At 45.7% G+C, this 20,426-nt stretch overlaps 4 protein-coding genes across 4 annotated transcripts; 1 reads left to right on the forward strand and 3 right to left on the reverse strand.

The window, feature by feature from the left end:
- Positions 1 to 4,875: 4,875 nt before the first annotated feature.
- On the forward strand, positions 4,876 to 5,489 carry LOC123060621 (uncharacterized). Its single transcript, XM_044483402.1, has 2 exons — positions 4,876 to 5,016; positions 5,098 to 5,489. Exons 1-2 carry the CDS (start codon positions 4,953 to 4,955, stop codon positions 5,259 to 5,261), a joined length of 228 nt encoding a protein of 75 aa, XP_044339337.1. The 5' UTR covers positions 4,876 to 4,952; the 3' UTR covers positions 5,262 to 5,489.
- Positions 5,490 to 7,563: 2,074 nt separating this feature from the next.
- LOC123060620 (CBL-interacting protein kinase 5) lies at positions 7,564 to 9,731 on the reverse strand. Its single transcript, XM_044483401.1, has one exon. It carries the CDS (start codon positions 9,390 to 9,392, stop codon positions 7,992 to 7,994), a length of 1,401 nt encoding a protein of 466 aa, XP_044339336.1. The 5' UTR covers positions 9,393 to 9,731; the 3' UTR covers positions 7,564 to 7,991.
- Positions 9,732 to 11,376: 1,645 nt separating this feature from the next.
- On the reverse strand, positions 11,377 to 15,902 carry LOC123060619 (protein MALE DISCOVERER 2). Its single transcript, XM_044483400.1, has 12 exons — positions 15,294 to 15,902; positions 15,067 to 15,199; positions 14,736 to 14,807; positions 14,113 to 14,256; positions 13,944 to 14,045; positions 13,757 to 13,821; positions 13,204 to 13,671; positions 12,740 to 12,930; positions 12,501 to 12,633; positions 12,255 to 12,412; positions 11,951 to 12,139; positions 11,377 to 11,851 (listed from the first exon to the last, which is right to left on the reverse strand). Exons 1-12 carry the CDS (start codon positions 15,388 to 15,390, stop codon positions 11,594 to 11,596), a joined length of 2,010 nt encoding a protein of 669 aa, XP_044339335.1. The 5' UTR covers positions 15,391 to 15,902; the 3' UTR covers positions 11,377 to 11,593.
- Positions 15,903 to 16,672: 770 nt separating this feature from the next.
- Positions 16,673 to 19,688, reverse strand: LOC123060622 (multiprotein-bridging factor 1a). The gene is made up of 4 exons (XM_044483403.1): positions 19,410 to 19,688; positions 18,017 to 18,100; positions 17,135 to 17,217; positions 16,673 to 17,051 (listed from the first exon to the last, which is right to left on the reverse strand). Exons 1-4 carry the CDS (start codon positions 19,549 to 19,551, stop codon positions 16,932 to 16,934), a joined length of 429 nt encoding a protein of 142 aa, XP_044339338.1. The 5' UTR covers positions 19,552 to 19,688; the 3' UTR covers positions 16,673 to 16,931.
- Positions 19,689 to 20,426: the final 738 nt, after the last annotated feature.

The raw sequence follows: 20,426 nt of genomic DNA on the forward strand, positions 1-20,426 counted from the left end.
GCACTGAGAGGCGGGCGGAGTGTCCGGCGACAACGAACGTTGTCCGGCCACGCGGTGGAGGCGGGGAGCTAGGTTAGGGTTTGATCTGATCCGAAATTTCGGGAGGAGGCTATATTTATAGGTAGAGGGAGCTAGCAGGGTCCAAATGAGGTGCGGTTTTTGGCCACGCGATCGTGATCGAACGCTCTAGATGATGGAGCAGAGTTAGGTGGGTTTTGGGCCAAATTGAAGGGTGTTGGGCTGCAACACACACGAGGCCTTTTCGGTCCCTCGGTTAACCGTTGGAGTATCAAACGAAGTCCAAATGGTACGAAACTTGACAGGCGGTCTATCGGTAGTAAACCAAGGCCGCTTGGCAAGTCTCGGTCCAATCCGGAAATGTTTAATCCCTACACACGAAAGAAAGGTAGAAATGACCACCGGAGAAGAACGAAGCGCCGGAATGCAAAACAGACAACAGGGAAAATACTCGAATGCATGAGACGAACACGTATGCAAATGCAATACACCTGATGACATGATATGATATGCATGACAACGATAACAACACACGGAGACAAAGACCCGAACCCAAGGAAAATAAAATAACTTAACGCCGGAAACCGTAAGAGTTGGAGTACAAATTGGGAAAGTTACATCCGGGGTGTTACAATACCATAGGCTAGCTTCTAGGGTTTAGCCTCCTTGATCTCGTGGTAGATCTACTCTTGTACTACCCATATCATCAATATTAATCAAGCAGGACGTAGGGTTTTACCTCCATCAAGAGGGCCCGAACCTGGGTAAAACATCGTGTTCCCTGCCTCCTGTTACCATCCGGCCTAGACGCACAGTTCGGGACCCCCTACCCGAGATCCGCCGGTTTTGACACCGACAGCACCCATGTAAACATAGCAAGTTTCGTTAACAGATTCAGACTTAACAGAAAAACTGGACATGGCATAAACAAAATTATGAAGGCATGTTTGCGAGCTCGATGCACACAACACAAGGCATTGCATGACAAGCTAAGCATTCTACCAGCAAGAAGATATGTTGAAGAAGCTAACCATGGGAAGAACCAACTCATAGCATGCATGGATCAACTACAACAACCTTGGCAAAATTGATTAACACGTAAACAATCTGCCAGGAACATTTTATAGCAAAAGTAGATCAAGATTGAGTCATGCTAGGGCACTCCATAAATGCAAAAAAAGACATGGATGGATAGAACATAACAATATCTCAAAATCATCCTTACTGAACATGCTCAAAAGAGGAATGGATCACTCTGTAGCAACATGAATACATGGCAAAAAAATAACATTAGGGAAATGACTTAGAAGAATTCTAAGTCCCTGAAATCAGCAACATCACGAGAGCTACTTTGCATGCTTGTGCTAGTCACCACATTGATCACAAAAATATGTGGCATACACCCCTGTAAAGATGGCATGGCATATAACAAAACACATGTAGAGCTCATGCTCATATGCAGCACACAATAATCATGGCAAAAATGACAAATGCTCATAAACTGATAAGAATCAGCACCTAACATTTTATAGCACTCTTTCAACAACAATTAGGGCATCAAGATGGACTCAAACAACCATGGCACAACGGAACAAAATGAAGAGGACATCGAGATGAACATTTTGATATATCATACGTGCGAAATGGAGCTACGGTCACAGAGTTATGATGCGATGAAGACGGCTAGAAAATGTTACAGGGAAAGGACTTAGAAGAAATTGCAGGTCTGATAACTAAGCGTTAGATAGCTATGACGTGTACATGCGAGGGATAGCGGGGAATCGCTCGCCAACAGCCTTGGGCCAGATCGGTGAGGAGGCAGGTCGGCGCTGGTGGGTGTGTTGGGCCTCGGGCGGAGATGGGCCGCAGGGAGGCCCACGTGAGGCGCTCGCGCAGTCCACGCAGGAGACGGAGGAGGGTCGGGCGCTCCCGATCCTGGCGCAACAAAAAACGGCGGCGGCACTCCGGGAATCCGACGAAGGGCGGCGCCATGGGTGGCAGACCTCCGGATCCCGCCGGATCCGGGACGGAGGGGCCTGTAGGCAGCGGATCCGGACGGCGGTCTTTAGATCAGGCACGGGAGGAGCACCAGCGGGTGGCGACGGCGTGCATGACCGGCGATGGCGACATTGACGCTAGGCGGCGGGGACGAGGCATGGGCGCCGGCGTGAAGGGCGGCGGTGCTCGGGAGACGGGGAGGCGCGCTGCGGGAAGATGCTCGCGCGCCATGCGCGGGGAGCGATCGCGGTGACCCAGGCCTGGGAGGGCCCCGGATGGGCTTGGCGGGCCGCCGGCGGGAGGTGGGAGTTGCGGTGAGGTGGCTTGGGTGAGGTGGCACGCTGCGATTGGGCGCGGGAGGCGGCAGAGCTGAGATGGCGACGCGCGATTGGCCGAAAGGACGTGGAGGTTGGCGGTGGACATGTCCGGCGCGGTGCGGACGCGTCCGGATGCGCGGTGGAGGAGGAAGACTAGGGTTAGACCGCGAATTTCGGAGGGAGACATATATATATATATAGGTAGAGGGAGCTAGGAGAGTCCAAATGAGGTGCGGTTTTCGGCCACGCGATCGTGATCGAACGACCGAGAGGATGGAGGGGGTTTGGATGGGTTTTGGGCCACTTTGGAGGGGTGTTGGGCTGCAACACACACGAGGCCTTTACGGTTCCCTGGTTAACTGTTGGAGTATTAAACGGACTCCAAATGGCATGAAACTTGACAGGCGGTCTACCGGTAGTGTACCAAGGCCGCTTGGCAAATCTAGGTCCAATCCGAGGACGTTTAACACCCGCACACGAAAAGAGGCAAAAAGGAAGCGCCGGAGGACATTGGAGCGCCGGATTGCAAAACGGACAACGGGAAAAATCCTCGGATGCATGAGACGAACACGTATACAAATGCGATGCACATGATGACATGATATGAAATGCATGACACGCAAACAAATGACAAGGAAAACAGCGAATAACTGGAAGACACCTGGCGCAATGGTCTCGGGGCGTTACAGTAGTACCGCAGGAGCTCACGATAGTACCACTTCTTGGACGCGGTAGTACCGTGGCCTCAGGCCTGCACTGCAGCACGAGCGGAAGTAGGGGCAGATGTAATTTTTTACATCCGCGCCCTACGCGGTAGTACCGCTCCAGGCTTGCGGTAGTACCGTGTCGGATTTTTGCATAGATCGTAACTCAGTGGAAGTTGCCAAGGATGTATTTTTATATGTCCGTGCCTTCCCAGCCTTGCGGTAGTACCGCAGGGGGGGCGCGGTAGTACCGCGTCAGCGGTTCTATCGCTCCCTGCCTTAGCGCTTCAGGGCTAGTTTTAGCCCCTGCCGAGCCAGCGTTAGTACCGCAGTGCTTCGCAGTAGTATCGTTTGTCTGGTGCGATAGTACCGCTTGTCGCAGGCTGAGTTGGTGGATAACGGTTGGATTTGTTCTTTCACTATAAAAGGGAAGTCTTCTTCTCCGAGTTGACCACATCTTCCACCCCTAAGCTCCATTGTTGCTCTAAGCTCCATTTTCGCCCGATCTCTCTCCCCAACCAATCAAACTTGTTGATTTTCCTAGAGATTGGTTGAGAAGGCCCCGATCTACACATCCACCAAGAGAAATTTGATTTCCCCCACTAATCCCTTGTGGATCTTTTTACTCTTGGGTGTTTGAGCACCCTAGACGGTTGAGGTCACCGCGGAGGCATATTTCATTGTGGTGAAGTTTCGTGGTGTTATTGGGAGCCTCCAATTAAGTTGTGGAGATTGCCCCAACCTTCTTTGTAAAGGTTCGGTCGCCGCCTTCAAGGGCACCAATAGTGGAATCACGGCTTCTTGCATTGTGTGAGGACATGAGGAGAATACGGTGGCCCTAGTGGCTTCTTGGGGAGCATTGTGCCTCCACACCGCTCCAACGGAGACGTACTTCCTCTCAAAGGAAAGGAACTTCAGTAACACATCCTCGTCTTCACCGGCTCCACTCTTGGTTATCTCGTCTCTTTACTCGTGCAAACTTATCTTGTGTTACATCCCTTGCTTGCTTGTGTACTTATTGTTGTTGCATCATATAGATTGCTCACATAGTTGCATATCTAGACAACCTACTTTGATGCAAAGTTTAAATTGATAAAGAATAGCTAAAAATTGTTAGTTGCCTATTCACCCCCCCTCTAGTCAACTATATCAATCCTTTCAGGGGTCCACTGTATGTTACTTTCTTGCCAATATTAGCCAATCCGCATGCAAAATTTTGACAACAAAATATGGGTAGAGGTCAAACCAATAGCAGATCCTATTCTACATTTTATAAAAAAAATAGTCTGCATTTTGTCTAAAGAGCATGTGAATGGATCAGATATTGCTTCTTTTATTATTATTATTTTCTTTCTTTTACCATATATTTTATGTTTCTTTTTTCTTTACTTTTTTACCTTTTTTGTTTATGCTTACTATTTAATTTCCAGATATTATTTTTGGGCTTACATGATCTTATTCAAAGAATATAAAAATATATTAAGAAATACATTAATAAATCTTTTTAAATAAATGATTTTTAATACATGAATATTTCATTGTATACAGGTATATTTTTTTTAAACATGAGTAAATTTCATCTCATATATGTGAACATTTATTATATCCAAGTACATTATTTTTTTGGCAATACATGATTTTTTCTTCTTATTTTTAACATCGTTTCTGGAATATAGTAAATGAAAAACGCAATTTTCAGTGTCATAATGGGCGGTGTGCCAGTGTCCAGCCCATTTAGAAGTTGTTGAAGCGAAGAAATGCCGACTGCATGCCATGGCCCATCTCTGTATCTCTCACGGTCGCACCCACAAACAACATAGCCCGAACCCCTAAAAAAAACATAGCCCGAAAAGAAAACAAGGCCCGGAAATCGTAGCCCAGTCCAAAGCACCTCCGGCTAGTTCCCCTCACCGCCATGTCCGCCGCCGGCGAAGCCTCCACCACGGTCCTCCGCTTCTTCTCCTTCATCGGCGCCGGAGGTGCGCATCCTGCTCCCTCTGTTTTACATTCCTGTACTCATATGCCTTAACCAGCGGGGCTTAACGCATCTGTCAACGCAGTGATCTGCACCAAGGCCATCAACATGTATCTCGACCATGAGCGCAAGCAGGAGGAGGCGTCGGCCGCGGCAGAAGCAGCAGCGGCTGCAGCCTCTTCCGACTCCGCTGTGTTGGTAGCAGCCGACGCGTCTCCGGCGGGCGCCGTCGCCGCCGCAAAGCCCTGACCTCGGAGGAGGGGCCGCCTTTGCTGGTTAGGGTTCTCGCGATGTTGCTTGCCACTCGCGAAAGGGGAAAAAAATAGTAGTTCCACTTATTCTGTTATATGTAATGTGTTGTGATGACATGAACCCATGACCATCCTTTTTTTTTACCATGTGAATTGTGAATGCTGCGAGCTTTAATCCACCTGCTCAACTGTGGCCTGATGAATAATAATATTACACTTTTGTCCAGGCGTGAGATCGCGATGCTTTACATGTTATTTGTTCTATCAGAAAAGCATTTAATGTTGTTCTGTCTGATGTTCATATGGTAATTTGGCAGAACTGCTAATCAAACTATAGGTAGTTTACTGGTAAAACCTGATTTGCAGCATTCTCCTGGTTATAAACGTTTTTCTCTTTTACTTCAACAGTATGCACAGATTGAAGTAACATATAAACACTCTGGGGCTTTTTTCCTGTCGAGATTCTGTGATGCTTAGGATCAACTTTTGCCAAGTATAAGCATACACAATTAGGGATTCTTGATTTGCAGTTAAGGGTTCCGTGAATTGATCTTACAATGGAGAAAACTACATTTATTTCATGTTGCAAGCTCTGTTTTTAAGGCGTCCCTAAGGCGTCGCTTAGGCGACGCCTAGGCGTCAGGGCGCCCCCAGGAGGCAAGGCGTCGGCCTTGCCTTACATGTGTGTCTAAGGCGTCCGCCTTAGTCCTTAAGGCGTCCAAGGCGTCCGCCTAGGCGCCACTCTGCCTGCCTTAGGCAAATAAGGACGCCTTAGACAGAGCTGGGTGGTTTAGGCGGGAAACAGATAACCGGGAGGGAAGGAAAGGGCGGGAAACTTTGTTTTGGCGCCAACAGGTACTAGAGGGAGAGAGAGAGACCTGTAACCATTTTCAGTTTCCCCCCACCCCCAGGCTGGATCTGAGCTTCTCCCCCTCCTCTCTAGCAGCTTCCCCCTCCTCTCCGGCAGATCCCCCTCCCCCTCCTCTCCTGCAGTTCCTCCTCCTCCTCTCCTGCAGATTCTCCATCCTCTCCTGCAGATTCTCCATCCTCTCCAGAACTATATGGGCTCTACAACCATCAGTTGCAAGGTGTGTATGGCTGTATGCCTAGTTGCCTAATGCCTACCAAATTCTACTTAATTCTGTTGCTTACAAGTCTCTAAGGCGTCGCCTCGCCTTATGCCTTAGCGCTTAGGCAGTGAGGCGCCCCCCCAGCGCCTCGCCTCGCCTTACCGCCTTAAAAACATAGGTTGCAAGGGATTTTTAGGATCCTTAGGTTCTTGTTGTTGCTCTATCAGATTCTTGCAGCAACTAGGGTGAATTTAAAATCGATGGAAAAACACTTCTTTATAGCAACTAGACAGCTAAATGTTTGTGTGTTTACCATGTAGGTTTCCTTCTAGACCAGGTCTTGGAACACTCTTGATCTTAGTATGGACATTATCCACTTCCTTGATAACATCTGTGCTATAGCATTTCAGGAGCCATGGTATCATTCTTGCTTTCTATGTGATTTCAGTGACCACGGCAGATTTGATGGTATCATGGAGAGTTTTTTTTAATGGCTATGAATAATTGTTAGTGTAACTGCTTGAGTAGGTGATATGTTGGCAGTCTTCAAATACATACGAGTATTATGTCTTCAGGTTCGCAAAAGGGCTCTTTATAAACTATCTAATTCTTGATTTACCCTGTGGACTTCTCCAATACAATCTGCCTCTGTCAAGTTTGATTCAAGGTTCTTTCCAGGTTTGGATCTGTCGCAAATAAAGTTATATCAAGAAGTTTGGCTGGGTGAAAGGTCATCCAACTATGCAGTTCAAATTTTATTTGGAGTTTGTTGTTTTTTAGTCAACTGGTTTGATAATGTTTACTCAATTAGAACAATAAGTCAATAATGTCATCATAAGAGCGTGATTTCATATTTTCCGTGTATGGACAACAAAGATAAAGTTCTCTGCTTCTTTGACTCCTGGTGATGTCACTTTATATATTTCACATGATTTTGATTATATGTAAGTTGATTGTGGTTTGTTTCTGCTGAAGATTTCTTATCCTAAGTTGTTTGGCCAGAATCATTCATTTCTGGTAGTTGCATGCATTTGTAACATCACCAAGTGAAGAGGTTGATTATTTTGTACGAGCAACTCTGATGGTTAACAGGTTATATATAATATTGGTCCCGTAATTTATTTCTGCTTTAGTATATTTCAGTATAACACGTAAATAAATAATTTTTGAGCACTTCAGAATTTTATTTCTGCTCTCCATCAAATCCGTGCTACTTGTTTAATGCATCTGTATTTTACTTAGAACTTCATAACAAGTAGGATGTACTCAAGTCGCAAGACAACATACCGGGAATATGACACAGAGAGGAATCTGTTCTATGCTATCAGCCACGGTGATTTATGATATTATTATTTTACTTGAAACTACTTAATCATCCTATACTGTCTTTGGTTCTTAAAAGATCTTTTTTTGCAGGTGATGGTATGCTTGTCCCAGAGCAACAACTGTAAGAGTGTTACTGTCACCTTTTGTGCTTCTATTGGTGAACAAAACAGGAAATCCATATACTACAATTGCTACCACAAAAGGGAAACTGCAAAAAGGATTAACAAAGAGCCCTAAAGCTTGATACTCAAGTGAGCAAAGTCTCAGCTCTTTGAGGAGGGAAGAAAGAGAGAGGAGAATAGATTGTAATTGCAGCTCGGAAGATATCACACTTAAATGACATTTCTTTTGGTCGACTTGGAGGACGGAGTTGGAGGTACTGACTCCGATACTGATGGAAGCTTTTCCTCTGACGGACCGTTCCAGCAGATGTCCTTGAGAGAAGGCCGTAGGCCCATTTTGCAGAACCGTTCGTACTCCAATGTGTCTCCTGCCGACTTCTTCACCTCAACAACATAGAAGGATGGAGTCACTTCAAAGATCTCCGCATCAATCGCAAGCTGCCCCTTCCTCCCTTCTTTGGATCCCTGCAGCGTCACCAGTCCGTCCTGCTTCTTCACCTTGAAGGATTCTGTCTCGGCTATTTGCTCCAGCTTTGACACTATTGCTGATGCGGGTTTTTGGGTCATGAACCGCGAGTTCGACTTCTGCTCTTGGTCCTTCTCAAATAGGCCAGAAAGATCGAATCCTTTGGAGAGGGAGATTATGTCAAACGCATTCAAGCTCGCTGGCTTCAGTGCGCCATTTGGTTGTTCTGCCCTTTTGCCTTCACCATCCTTGTGGTCAGTGCTGAAAGCAGCCTGGACATCATTAAGATCCTTTGAGGCACGTGGTGTTGGTGTTCCCAGCATCACTGCTGGTTTGTACCCTTTCTTGAACCACGGGTGCTCAATCAGCTTGTCCATGGTGATCCTAGTGTTTGGATTTGGGTCGAGCAGCCTGGATAGAATCTTCCGGGCATCAGAACTGAACCACTGTGGATGCCTGACATCACCTTTGCTGATCTTCCGGTACATCTCCATCAAATTTGAGTCTTGGAATGGGAGGTAACCAGCAAGCAGAACAAAAAGTATGACGCCACAAGACCATATGTCTGCCTTTTCTCCATCATAGCCCTTCTTGTTGATTATCTCCGGCGCAACATATGCAGGTGTGCCGCACGTTGTGTGCAGCAGCCCGTCTTGCTTCTGACACTCCTTGAGGGCACTCAACCCGAAGTCGGACACCTTGAGGTTTCCATGCTCATCCACGAGGAGGTTCTCCGGCTTGAGGTCCCGGTGATAGACATCACGGCTGTGGCAGAAGTCCACAGCCCCTATCAACTGTTGAAAGTACTTCCTTGCAGCATCTTCCTTGAGCCGGCCCTTGGCTACCCTGGCAAAGAGCTCGCCGCCCCGGACATACTCCATCGCAAAGTATATCTTGCTCTTGCTGGCCATGACCTCGTGCAGCTGGACGATGTATGGGTGACGAACCAGGCGCATGATGGAGATCTCCCGCTTGATCTGGTCAATCATGCCGACACGCAACACCTTGTCCTTGTCAATGACCTTGATGGCGACGCTCTGGTTGGTCGCAAGGCTCCGCGCATGGTACACCTTGGCGAAGGTGCCTTGCCCGAGCATACGACCAAGCTCGTACCGGTTCATGAGAATGGTGGACTTCCTCTCCATCCTATCGGATTCCTGTGCACAAGAGCAGCAGCAAGCTGGTGGAGGTAAATTGGCTGTTCTACAAGCGTCTACTCTGCGCCACTTCGTGCCTCTGTGTCCCTCCCTCCCCGAGAGGGAGGAGAGGTGAAGGGCGAGAGCGCGCTGTGATTGGGGGGAAAACTAATACACGACTGGTCTGTTTTCTCAGAATCCTCCAAGGATGAAGGAGAGGATGGTGGGAGGGAAGAATAGTCTGCGGTGGCTAGAGCTTTCCTCGCGACATGAGGCCAGGAGCTTGGCTCGCCCTTCCCTTTGGAGCTGGAACAGGCCGCCTAATAATAAGCCGGGTACGTTGCGTTGGATGGCTGTGGTTTCTGGTGCTATTTGTAGGCAGGGGGGCCTCACCGGCCTGCTCTGAATGAATCTATCCACACATCCCAGCCTTCCATCCCAGCCTTCCATCTTTCTGTGCAACAATTACATGTGCCTTTCGTGATGGGAACCGCTGCTGGTGCATTGCATTATGTGAATAGTAGTAATTGAATGTCATATCCATGATTGGCTTGTTTAACAAGGTGTGGGGTGGGTGAGGTGTTGGGCCGGTGACCACTTAGCTTGGGCCGCGCATGTGGCCATCACGGCTGATGTCTCCGATCAAAGATGTTAGGTTTTCCGTAATCGACCAGTTTGCCGAGTTGAGGGTGCAACAAGGCATGTGATGAAGCATATGTTTCTGGGGTGGTTTGGCCGTGGTTGCTCCACATCTTGCGTGATCTGGATGCAACTGATGCCAACCTCCCTTTGCTTCTTCCTTTGTTTTTCATTTACATTGACTTTTGACTTAAAATAATTCTCAGTTTTACATTGATCTGGATGCAACTGACCACACGCATGCTGTACATATGCATTCAGGTGGTACTTTTCTTTCTCTCTCAATTCTGGCGATAGGTGTCCAACCTTTTTCATTTTTAGCTGACAAATGGACGGCGGTAAGAAGCTTCCAGGACATTGACCCTAGTTTAGTCTCTTGCCACAGACGTCAGGTGCCATATTTGGTTGGCTGAAACTTATACAGAGAATGCAGCACTCACCATGTCACATCCAATCTATTTTTTTCTTGAAACTCATGTCACATTCAGATGTTGATTAATCAGTAACCCACATCCAATCCATCCCGTTCTGCCCTTGCGTGGCCAGTTCTTCCCCATGGGTTTCTGCGGTATATTTTCGACAACGGAATCGGCATGTTTCAGCCATAGACGAGATCGAGCTGTTCCTTCCCCGACCATGTGATCGGCGCATGTGTGCGGTTAGCCTGCTAAATCCACATGTCAATCGCACGACATTTCTCTCGCCATTGTTGTCTGGCTGTGGCATCAAGATACTCATCGATTGGACATAAATTTGACGCTGATTTTTGTTTCATTTTTTTGCCACACATGAATGTCCAATTTGGTGTGGTTGTAGGTCATGGTCGCAACAAGCTACTCCCTCCGTTCCACAATACATGCATCCCATTTGTCAAAATATAGATGTATCTAGACATGTTTTAGTATATAGGTACATCCATTTTTGAACAAATGGAAGTCAAGTATTTTGGAACGGAGGGAGTAGGTTAAAAATAACACCTGAATGTGTTACATAATTTCTACTAATAATATTTGGCTGCTTGTCGATAGGAGAAATCATAAAAGGATTGATTGATTGATTGGGTGAGTAGCTTCTGAATACTTGGTGCACGATTTCGCCGAGCAACAGAGAGACAGGCAAGAAAAGAACTTGTTTGAAATGGATGAATTGTCATATGGAAAGCTTAAACCATGCATTGGCTAGACCTAGCTTATCACCAGAGCTTTGAATCAGGTGTCATATTTCAGAAACTAAAAACTGAAGGATCACATGGTAGGTAGTAGCACCAGGCACTTGTTCGATTTCATTTTTACACCAATAAAAATCAAAAATAAAATAAATGCTCAGTAGTACATGCCCATGGTATTCCCTCATCTTGAGTAAAGATCAACATGTGCAATTAGATCAGTAGCTGCATCACATCTGTCATTTACAACCTTTTTCCCTGCACGGGCGATCACAGCGCTCAGCCAAAGTTTACAGCGAAATTGTTCGTAGGATCAAGAGGGATCATGATGTTACACGGCACGGCACGTTGGTGCCCACCCAAACAAACGGTATAGATATGCAGCAGCAGCAGCAGCAGCATCCTACTAGGTCGACTTTATGGACAGTAACTCGAGCTCGGCCCACCAGAGGGGCGAGAGCCGCGGCGCCGCCGCCTCCGGCGAGATGCCAAGAACCTCCCTGAGCTTCGCCGTCACGTCTCGCATTGCTGGCCGCCGCGTCGGGTCGGGGTCGGTGCACCCCTCGATCACCTCGCACACGGCCTCCAGCTCGTTGGCCCTGTGTTCCTCGAGCACGGTGTCGACGAGCTCGGCGTAATTCTTGGCTTTGAGATGCTCGGCAGCCTGCGCGGCAGAAAAGAAGTTCACATTTGTACCGATGCAATGCTGTCGGAAATTAAGTTTGGAAGTTTGGGGTTGCGCGGTTTGTTCGTCGTGTTATACCCAGATGCAGGTCGGTTCATGGCCATTTGGTTGTTCAGGAAGCTTTCCGGATATGATCTCCAGCACAAGCGTGCCGAAGCAGAAGACGCTGGCCGCGAGATCGGGAGGAGGCTCGGAGCGACTGCTGCCGTCCTGCTTTGCGGCGTTTGCTCTGTCCGCGACTTCTTTCCACATGCCAACATCAGCAATCTGCAACTCAATCAATGGTTGTTAGTTATAGTGTGGTAGCTGATTGATGAACCATGCCTCCACTGTCTCCGTGTTTCAGAAGAGGAATGAAAACTGATCTCCTTCAAACGGATACCTTGGCAGCATAGTCATCTGTCATAAAGATTGCGTCGGAGCGTATATCGTTTATCGCCACAGGCGGATCGAGCTCATGGTGCATGTACTGGAGGCAGTACGCCAGGCCCATGATGATCCTCATCCTCGCGGCCCAGTCGAGATCCTCAAACACCTTGACTGCGAGGCTAGTAATTCAGTTTGCAGGCGCATATATACAACATACATAGCTTATGCGCAAGGAGGTAATGCGGAAAAAATTCCTTACGGTGAAGATGCTCAGAAAGAGTTCCATTTGGAGCATACTCGTACACCATCATTCTCATGAAGGGTTTATTTTCTATGCAAAATCCAAGGAGATTGACAAAGTTCTTGTGGTTGACTCTTGACAATGTATCTATCTACACAAGGGAATGGGGTGGTTAGAAAGGTTACTAGAATTCACGTTTTTTACTACCTACAACTGTTGTTTATTGTTGGCTACTACTAGAAGATGTTCGGAGTCACCTTTTTTCTGAAGAACGTTTCTGAACTCTTGGACCACTCCTTGGTCGATGGAATGGCAGTGGAGACAACACAGATCTCGACTCCGCTGGATAATGTCCCCTTGAACACGGTACAGAAAGGCAGAGCGTTGAGAATGTTGCTGAAATCCTCGCAAGCGGCTTCGAGTTCTAGTCTGTTTAGCTTTGGAACACCTGAATGAAATAAATTGAGCTATCCAACGTTAAATTGTATTACCTGGAGGCAATGGCATCTCAACAAATATAATGGAAGCACAAGCGTCCTGAGCTGATCATGTGCCAGTTCAAAGTAAGAATATCCGGTGCATCTAAAATACAAATTGTATCACAGAAGACCCACATGTTCATGAAATATTGTCAGGCTATGCATGTATTTCTTATGTTTCTTTCATGAGATATATTGACTTCATAAAAAATAAAAGCCAATAGGATAATTAGAATGTTTGCCTGTTACAAATGCCTTCCGAAGTTGGCCGCTTAGCCCTGCTTTCCAGGGGGCTATTGATCCATCCCCTCGCTTCCGACAGACCAAGATTGGCGCAATAATCAGGCTAATGAGCAGTAGTGCAGCTAGAAATATGAGGACGTAAGTCCAAATGTCATACTTCGCACCGGATGACTCTTTATCGGGTGATTGGGTCACTTCGGCAGGCACCTGCTTCGGTGTTGCAGCATCAACATTCTCTATGGATTCTGGAACCGAAGGCATCAGGATTTGGCCATCCGACTTTGGGAACGCAGGAAATGAACCAGTCCCTAGAGATAGAACATCAGCAGGTCTCTGGATTCCTGTTGAATTTTCCAGGTTATTATTCCCTGAAAGAGCAGGCAGATTGCCAGCTTCACCAAGCAGCCTGCGGCGCATCGCACTTGCTATGGACTGCAAATTCTGCATTATGTGTGACTCGGTAAAACCTGACAGACAAAATATAATTGTTTAATGATGTGTAACACATCAGACAAAAAGTGTTGAGTCTACATCCTGAAAATGCCAAATTACTTGGTAGATTGTTGCAATATTTCCCACGGAGGACGTTGAAAGAAATCCAATTCTTAGACCCCAGCCTGTAAAACGAAGATCTGTTAGGATGTGAAATAAAACTTTCAGAAATGAAACCTATGAGTATTTGAACGCTGAGTTGAGTGACCACAAAAGTAGCGCCGGGCACATCCATGTAGCCACTTACCAGCAACCTAGTTTTCTGCTCAAGCAGCATGTCTGCTCAGCAGCTCCATCTTGTGTGTTGAAAGATGAGACGCCTTCTTGGAACTGATTGTTGTGAAGTGATCTGAAACACAATGGTACTTCATTCTACGAAGCAAAGAAGAGATCACAAATGATGCAATTGGCCTTACAGCTGTTTGAGTAGTGGCATCGTCCCTAGTTCTTTTGGAATTGTTCCATCCAAGTTGTTGGCACTCAAATCCAGTACTTCAAGGGCAGATAACCCTCCAAACTCTCTGGGGATTTGCCCATGGAAATTGTTCTTTGGAAGTAAACTAGACAGAAATAAGAATTAAGCCAATATCACCCAACACATGGATTTCAAATAATATTGATCAAACAAAAGAAGATTTTGCGCAAACGCTTGCTAACGTAGGTGCAATGGTGCATCTAGAATTTTTCATCAAAAACTAAAATCATTTTCGACATTTACAAAATAAACAAGAGATAAGTGAATAGTACCCGATGTGGTTCTTTTGTGTCCTTTCATTTTTGTAAAAAGTACAGAAACTCATAACTTTAAATGAAAGTCTCTAGGTGCACATGATATATAGTGTAATGTATGTCCATGCTTTTTTGCATGATTTTTCGAAACCAGTAAGGCTGCAAGTGCGACATGCAATGCTTGCAAATGCAACCGTTTGTGATTCAGAATTATCCTGACCGAATAAGCTATTATATAGAAATAAGCACCAAACAATGGGATTCTAAATTAACCTCTTATAATCCAGATAAGTGTAGTTAAAATACTCACAGTGATCTTAGGCGTTGTAGGCTTCCAATCTCAGGTGCGAGGGTTCCAGCCAGTTCATGACCTGTTAAATTCCTATATGTTGAAGAAAATAAGAACTCAAGTACATGATGCACAATTAATACACTACCTTAGCTAATCGTATTGGCACAAATGATTTGCAAACATCTTAATTTCAAACGTGGAAAGAAACTATTTCCTGACATAAATTTGGCACAAATATGATTTGAACAATGTGGGCAATTACAAAATTCGGCACTTAAATAATCATGTGGAGGCATTGCGTCAACATTTGGAAAGAAAAAATAGAGGAAAAAAAAAAGAACAGACTTACAGAATCTCCACGTTGCCGTCAGAGCATTGGACGCCGGACCAGCTGCAGGGATTGTTGTCCGTGGGATCCCAGTCATGGAAGACTCCATGGGGATCTCCCTCCACCCTCGCCCTCAGCTCCAGCAAAGCCAATCCTAGCAGATGAACACGATTGCAGAATACAGCACACCCACACCAGTCAGTCGCGGATCATCCATCGATCTCTCTTGTGATGGCATTGTGAGTTACCTTCGCCGTTGAGCGGAGCGGCGCCGGCCCACGCCTGCGCCTGGAGCAGCAGGACGAGGACGAAGAGCAGCATGAGCCCCCGCCGCGCGGCACCCATGGCCACGACGCGGGCGCCTCCCGGCGGCCACTCGCTGGCTGGACACGCCGACGCCGTCCTCGGACACCCGCCGCGGTCTCTCAGAGCGGGGCAGAATAAGACGAGCAACCAAGACGAGGCCGAGGGACGAGCAGCACGGCCGGCCCGGAGGCGCTAGCTCCGGTCGGGCCTTGCTTCAGGGCGGGCTCGGCCTGGCCATCTATCATGCCGGGTGGGGCGGAAGTGGGGGAGGGCGGGACGCCGCGCGTGCGCTGGCTGGTTCCGGCGAGCTATGCGCCGGCGGCCATGGGTGGATGAGCAGGGAGAGGCAGCCGCTGCCCGGATTTGGCCTCCTGCTCCGCGAAAGCTGGGGGGTTGTCCCGGCGGAGCTGGGTAGGTTCCTGCCGGGATGTGCGGTTGGCGGCGGCGCGAAGGGGGGGAGGGGATTTCGCGCGCGAAGGCGATGGGCGGTGGCTAGATTCGGAGGGGGGAGGGAGGGAAGGCCGCGCCCCCGTCCCCGTCGCCGTCGCCGCCGCGCGCGGCAAACCGCAGAAATAGAGCTTTGCCATTTCAGGACCTCTTTGCTTCAAAAGAGTTCTATGCTCCCTCCGTGTCTTTTTAGTCCCCATATATTAGTTTTTATTTAAATTAAAACTTTTAAAATTTTAACTGAGTTTGTAGAAAAATACATGAAGCTTTACAGTATCAAATCAATATTACTAGAATTGTCATCGAATATATTTTCATATTGTACCTATTTGATACTCCTTCTAGATGCTAATATTTTTTCTACAAGCTTGATCAAACTTCAGAAAGTTTGATTCAAGACAAAGCTTCTATGCAGAGTTAACAAAAAAAAGGAGGGAGTATCAGAAATTTAGAGATATTTTGTTTCCAGAGAATTTAAATAATTTTGGGGGGAGTATGTTCTCCGTATTGCGAACAGTGATTTTTCTCCATAATCTAGTTCATTTTTAAAAGAAGATTCTCATAGATATTTTTCTTTCTTTCAATGACAAATATGTCATGCACTTAATATGCCATTTCAGTTCTTCTAGAAAGAATTGTGTGTTTTCTGTGTGACACGACCAAAACATCTTATCGCACATTCAGTTCTTCTATTAGAAATTTAGAATTGAACATGCCATCGCATCCAATTCATGTTCATGTATTTTCAAAACGCTCAAACCAAAAAGGGCCCATCCTACTAGTAGAAATGAAAACAAACCGAGTCGCAAACTCTCATCGTCTTCAAAAAATAAAAATAAACACGCAGGAGCAAATAAGTGTTGATGCAGAGACATTTGGCAACAGAGACAAGTTATATAAAGGTTCAGGCATTCAGAACAGTTCACATTCACGAAGACACGCTGACGAAACGAAACCCAGATACAGAGTTGTTCACAGAAGCTAATAATTACATTCACCCAAACCTGAGCGAAATACCAAACTCCGGGGTTTTCTTAAGTCGCATGATTTAGTAGACAAGCTTTATTTAGCGGTAAACTTGCCCAGCCAAGCTCTCTTGAAAGCCTCGACTCCTGTCAGATGCACACGCAGCTTCACTTCTTGCCTCGCAGCTTTGTGCCAAGAGCCCTTTCCAGCTTGCCGATGATCTGTTGGTTTGGGATAGCCTTGCCTGACTCGTACTCCTGGATGACTTGTGGCTTCTCATTGATCAGCTGGTAATAAAACAATGTGTCTTAGGGAATGAAGGCAGAGAGATGTTACAGATTTCAGGTTGGCAGTGAAGTAAGGTTCATACCTGTGCAAGCTGTGCCTGTGTGAGCTTCTTGTCCGTTCTAGCCTGCATAATGCTCTTCTTCAGGTCTGACGGCACACGCTCATCTGTTGAAGGTAACCCCCAATGGTTACAAAGCAATAAAAGATGTGTATTGTATTGACATTCACTAATAACAATGAAAAAGTAAGGACCATTGAAGGATTCAAATTCCTAGGAAGTAAAATTTCCTACAGTAGCATTCCTATAATGTAACTTAAGTTTTAACAACACAACCCTAAAAGTACAGAATACGCACAACCCATAATGTGAAATCAAATGCAGCAGAATACGCACGGCTTCTAATTAGCAAATTTGCTCTGAAAGGACAGTACAGGTACACTATAGAGGAACTTGTTTTCCTTGTGATTAACAGTTGAATTGGCCACAGATAGAGAATATCAGTAGAAACTAAGAAAAAACTGACTTGTACACCACAACAAATTATGTTTATTCCAAACCTCAAAGAATTAATCGAACAATTGGGTAAGACATGAGTCCATGATAGTAGATCAATTAGGAATAAATGTTGCCTCAATACTGTGGAACACTCAAGCAAGCACAACATGCTTTACTATATAAGTAGATATATACTAAATGCATGTCAACGCACGAGAAAGAAGGTAAACTGATCAACTAACAAGCATACTCATGTATAGTTCCTTTTACCAAAAGGAGAAAAGCTGTGCCATATTTCACAAATATTATTATTGGATTTAACTGAGACGTACACACATCACATAAAAAAATGATTGCCATACACACACATCATATAAACAAAATGATTGGACAATAAACAGCTATTTTAGGCAGTTATTCCTTTTTTTAAATAAACATATATAGAAGTAAAAAGTGTAAGGAACTTACGAGCAAGATTCTCTGTATCATCATCAAGCCTCTTTGTATTGAGCGATGTGGTGCTATGAGCAGCTTTGTTTGTCCCAGCATTATCTGCATTCATCAACAATGTCATCCAAGTTAAAGCAATATATAAAACTCTCATATATCTCAACAAAAGTGTGCAAAAGATATGCACAGATAGATATTCTGATCATATGATGAAGCCTGTCTTTTACAGCACCGTCTATGATACAAGATATCATATACTGATCATGTTCAAGCATTTATGATGGCCATAGCATGCATAAGAAAACTAGAAAAATAACTCATCATAAAAGATAGAGGTATTCCATGACAAGCTTAAAGCCTTAAACCTCTTCAATGGCAACCACTTAACCGACATGAGCAAGAAAGTACTGTTCAATGTTGGCATGAAGTGCTTTATTGCGAAGGTAACCAAGACAACAGACATCACTAACTCCCGTTATCCACAAAAATAAACAGTTAAAACATATGGATCATATAATCCCCACTTAAACACAATAGGTGTGCACTAGGAACTAGGCACATGAGGTGTGCATTGTGCACTAAAAGCATAATTAACACTTCTATTAGTCATGTAGAATTCTGATTATAATTCAGAAAAGATCAATATAACATGGATCTACCAACACAGTAATTTTCAAATCCAAGCTCAACCCACACATCGCCGAAAAAAGGGACAAACATTGCTGTGAATAGTATGAATGCAAAATCATTCTACTTATACAGATCTCGCCCCAATATATCACAGGTTCTTATCAACACTGTTTGATGACTTTACATGCTGCAAAAGAGTGTTGATATTTTAATGTGCACTTGTGCAGTACCAAATCCGAATGCATAATCACATCAGAGATGCAATCAATGAGCCACTGCTGCAATATACAGACTACAAAGATTAAACCTGACTAACCGTATGTAATAACCTCAGATTCAGTGCAAAGCTGCATCATCAACATCAAACAGGTGAATCGTAAAAGAAAAAAAATCTCAAAAAAAAATAAGGTGCTTGGCACTATCAAATAACCAAACAAGAACGTGCACTAGTCGTCTAAACCAAATAGACAATTTATTCTTCCAAAAATTCCTAAAAATTCACCCTCCTTGAATAAAAGGCCAAAGAATCCATTCTACCGAAAACCCTCGCGTGAAACATGAACATTATTCGGATTACCACACGCCTATGCCCAAAAATCAAGGAGGCTCAATCCAACGCCCTAGGATTCGCAGCATCGCACGCCAATCTGTCGAAAAAGCCCGCGCCTACTCGAGGACGACCAGCTACTACGCGGCCAAACCAAATCCACCACCGCATCGAGCGATTTATTTCTACTCCGAGAAAGGGGTTTGGAAGGCCGGGGCCCGGAGGGACGCTTACGCTTCTTGGCGATGTCGATGTCGACGCCGGCGCGGCGGGCGGCGTTGACGGCCTTCTCGTCCTTCTTGGCGGCGGCGTTGGGCAGCTTCTTGCGCACGACCACCGGCTCCCAGTCCTGGGCGATCGGTCCGGTGCGGGACATCTCGGCTTGCTCCGGCTTCGGGGGGACTCGCGATTCGGCGGGGCTAGGCTAGGGTTTCGCCGAGGTTGGAGACGATGAGGATGTGGTCGGTGCGAATGATCGGGGTTAAGGTGGCGACGGTCTCGGGACTCCTCTTGAGGTGAACGCGAGTGGGCCTTTCCGCAAACCTGGTGGGCTGGTAACGTGTCGGAGCGGACGGACCTGGACCTCTCTTTTTGTTCTTAGTTTCGGTCGCAGTTCACCGCGCACCCCCCTTATTCGAGAAACCGGCCCATTTAGTTTTTTCTCTCTTTCGTGACTGCATTTTTTCCTTCATTTCCGCAACGCACGCTCTCGAAATAGGCTTTTATTCCGCTTTATGGATAAATCAACGATCCATACAAACAACATCTGAAATCGTACTCATAGTGACGGCTGGGGCAACAATACAATCATGCCCAAAGAAAGGAAAGAGAAATCGAAAACTTTCACGTCCGCATTTAGTCTGACCTAGTGGCTGACCGCAACGCACACTCGCTCGTGAAATGAAGCTTCCCAAAACTTTCACGTCCGCATTTAGTCTCTTTTATATTTTTATTATATTCGGTCTTTTTGTTTTCTTGTTTCATGATTTTCTCCAATGTATAAACTTTTTTAAATACATAACTTTCATACAATGCACAAATTTTTTTATTGAATGCGTGAAATTTTCTCAAATTCGTGAAGTTTTTTAAATCCCACAAACTTTTTTTCAACTTTCATGAATTTTTAGCGTTGATTTTTTAATACTTTGTGAACTATTTTTTTAAATCTGATAACTTTTTCTAATTCACGAAATTTTCTCAAGTTAGTGAACATTTTTGAATTTCATGAACTTTTTCAAACCCGCGAACGTT

This window comes from Triticum aestivum, chromosome 3A (assembly GCF_018294505.1).
Source record: "Triticum aestivum cultivar Chinese Spring chromosome 3A, IWGSC CS RefSeq v2.1, whole genome shotgun sequence".
NCBI classification, from domain to species: domain Eukaryota; kingdom Viridiplantae; phylum Streptophyta; class Magnoliopsida; order Poales; family Poaceae; genus Triticum; species Triticum aestivum.

Bases quoted from the DNA above. Each gene is read 5' to 3' on its own strand.
- LOC123060620 (XM_044483401.1), bottom strand. From the start codon at position 9,392: ATGGAGAGGAAGTCCACCATTCTCATGAACCGGTACGAGCTTGGTCGT.
- LOC123060619 (XM_044483400.1), bottom strand. From the start codon at position 15,390: ATGGGTGCCGCGCGGCGGGGGCTCATGCTGCTCTTCGTCCTCGTCCTG. The intron at 15,200-15,293 runs GTAACTCACAAT...TTCATCTGCTAG, and splicing joins CGCTCCGCTCAACGGCGAAG to GATTGGCTTTGCTGGAGCTG. The intron at 12,140-12,254 runs GTATCCGTTTGA...ATTGAGTTGCAG, and splicing joins CAGATGACTATGCTGCCAAG to ATTGCTGATGTTGGCATGTG.
- LOC123060621 (XM_044483402.1), top strand. From the start codon at position 4,953: ATGTCCGCCGCCGGCGAAGCCTCCACCACGGTCCTCCGCTTCTTCTCC. The intron at 5,017-5,097 runs GTGCGCATCCTG...CTGTCAACGCAG, and splicing joins CTCCTTCATCGGCGCCGGAG to TGATCTGCACCAAGGCCATC.
- LOC123060622 (XM_044483403.1), bottom strand. From the start codon at position 19,551: ATGTCCCGCACCGGACCGATCGCCCAGGACTGGGAGCCGGTGGTCGTG. The intron at 18,101-19,409 runs GTAAGCGTCCCT...TGATGAATGCAG, and splicing joins CATCGACATCGCCAAGAAGC to ATAATGCTGGGACAAACAAA. The intron at 17,052-17,134 runs GTATGAACCTTA...TTTTATTACCAG, and splicing joins CACAGGCACAGCTTGCACAG to CTGATCAATGAGAAGCCACA.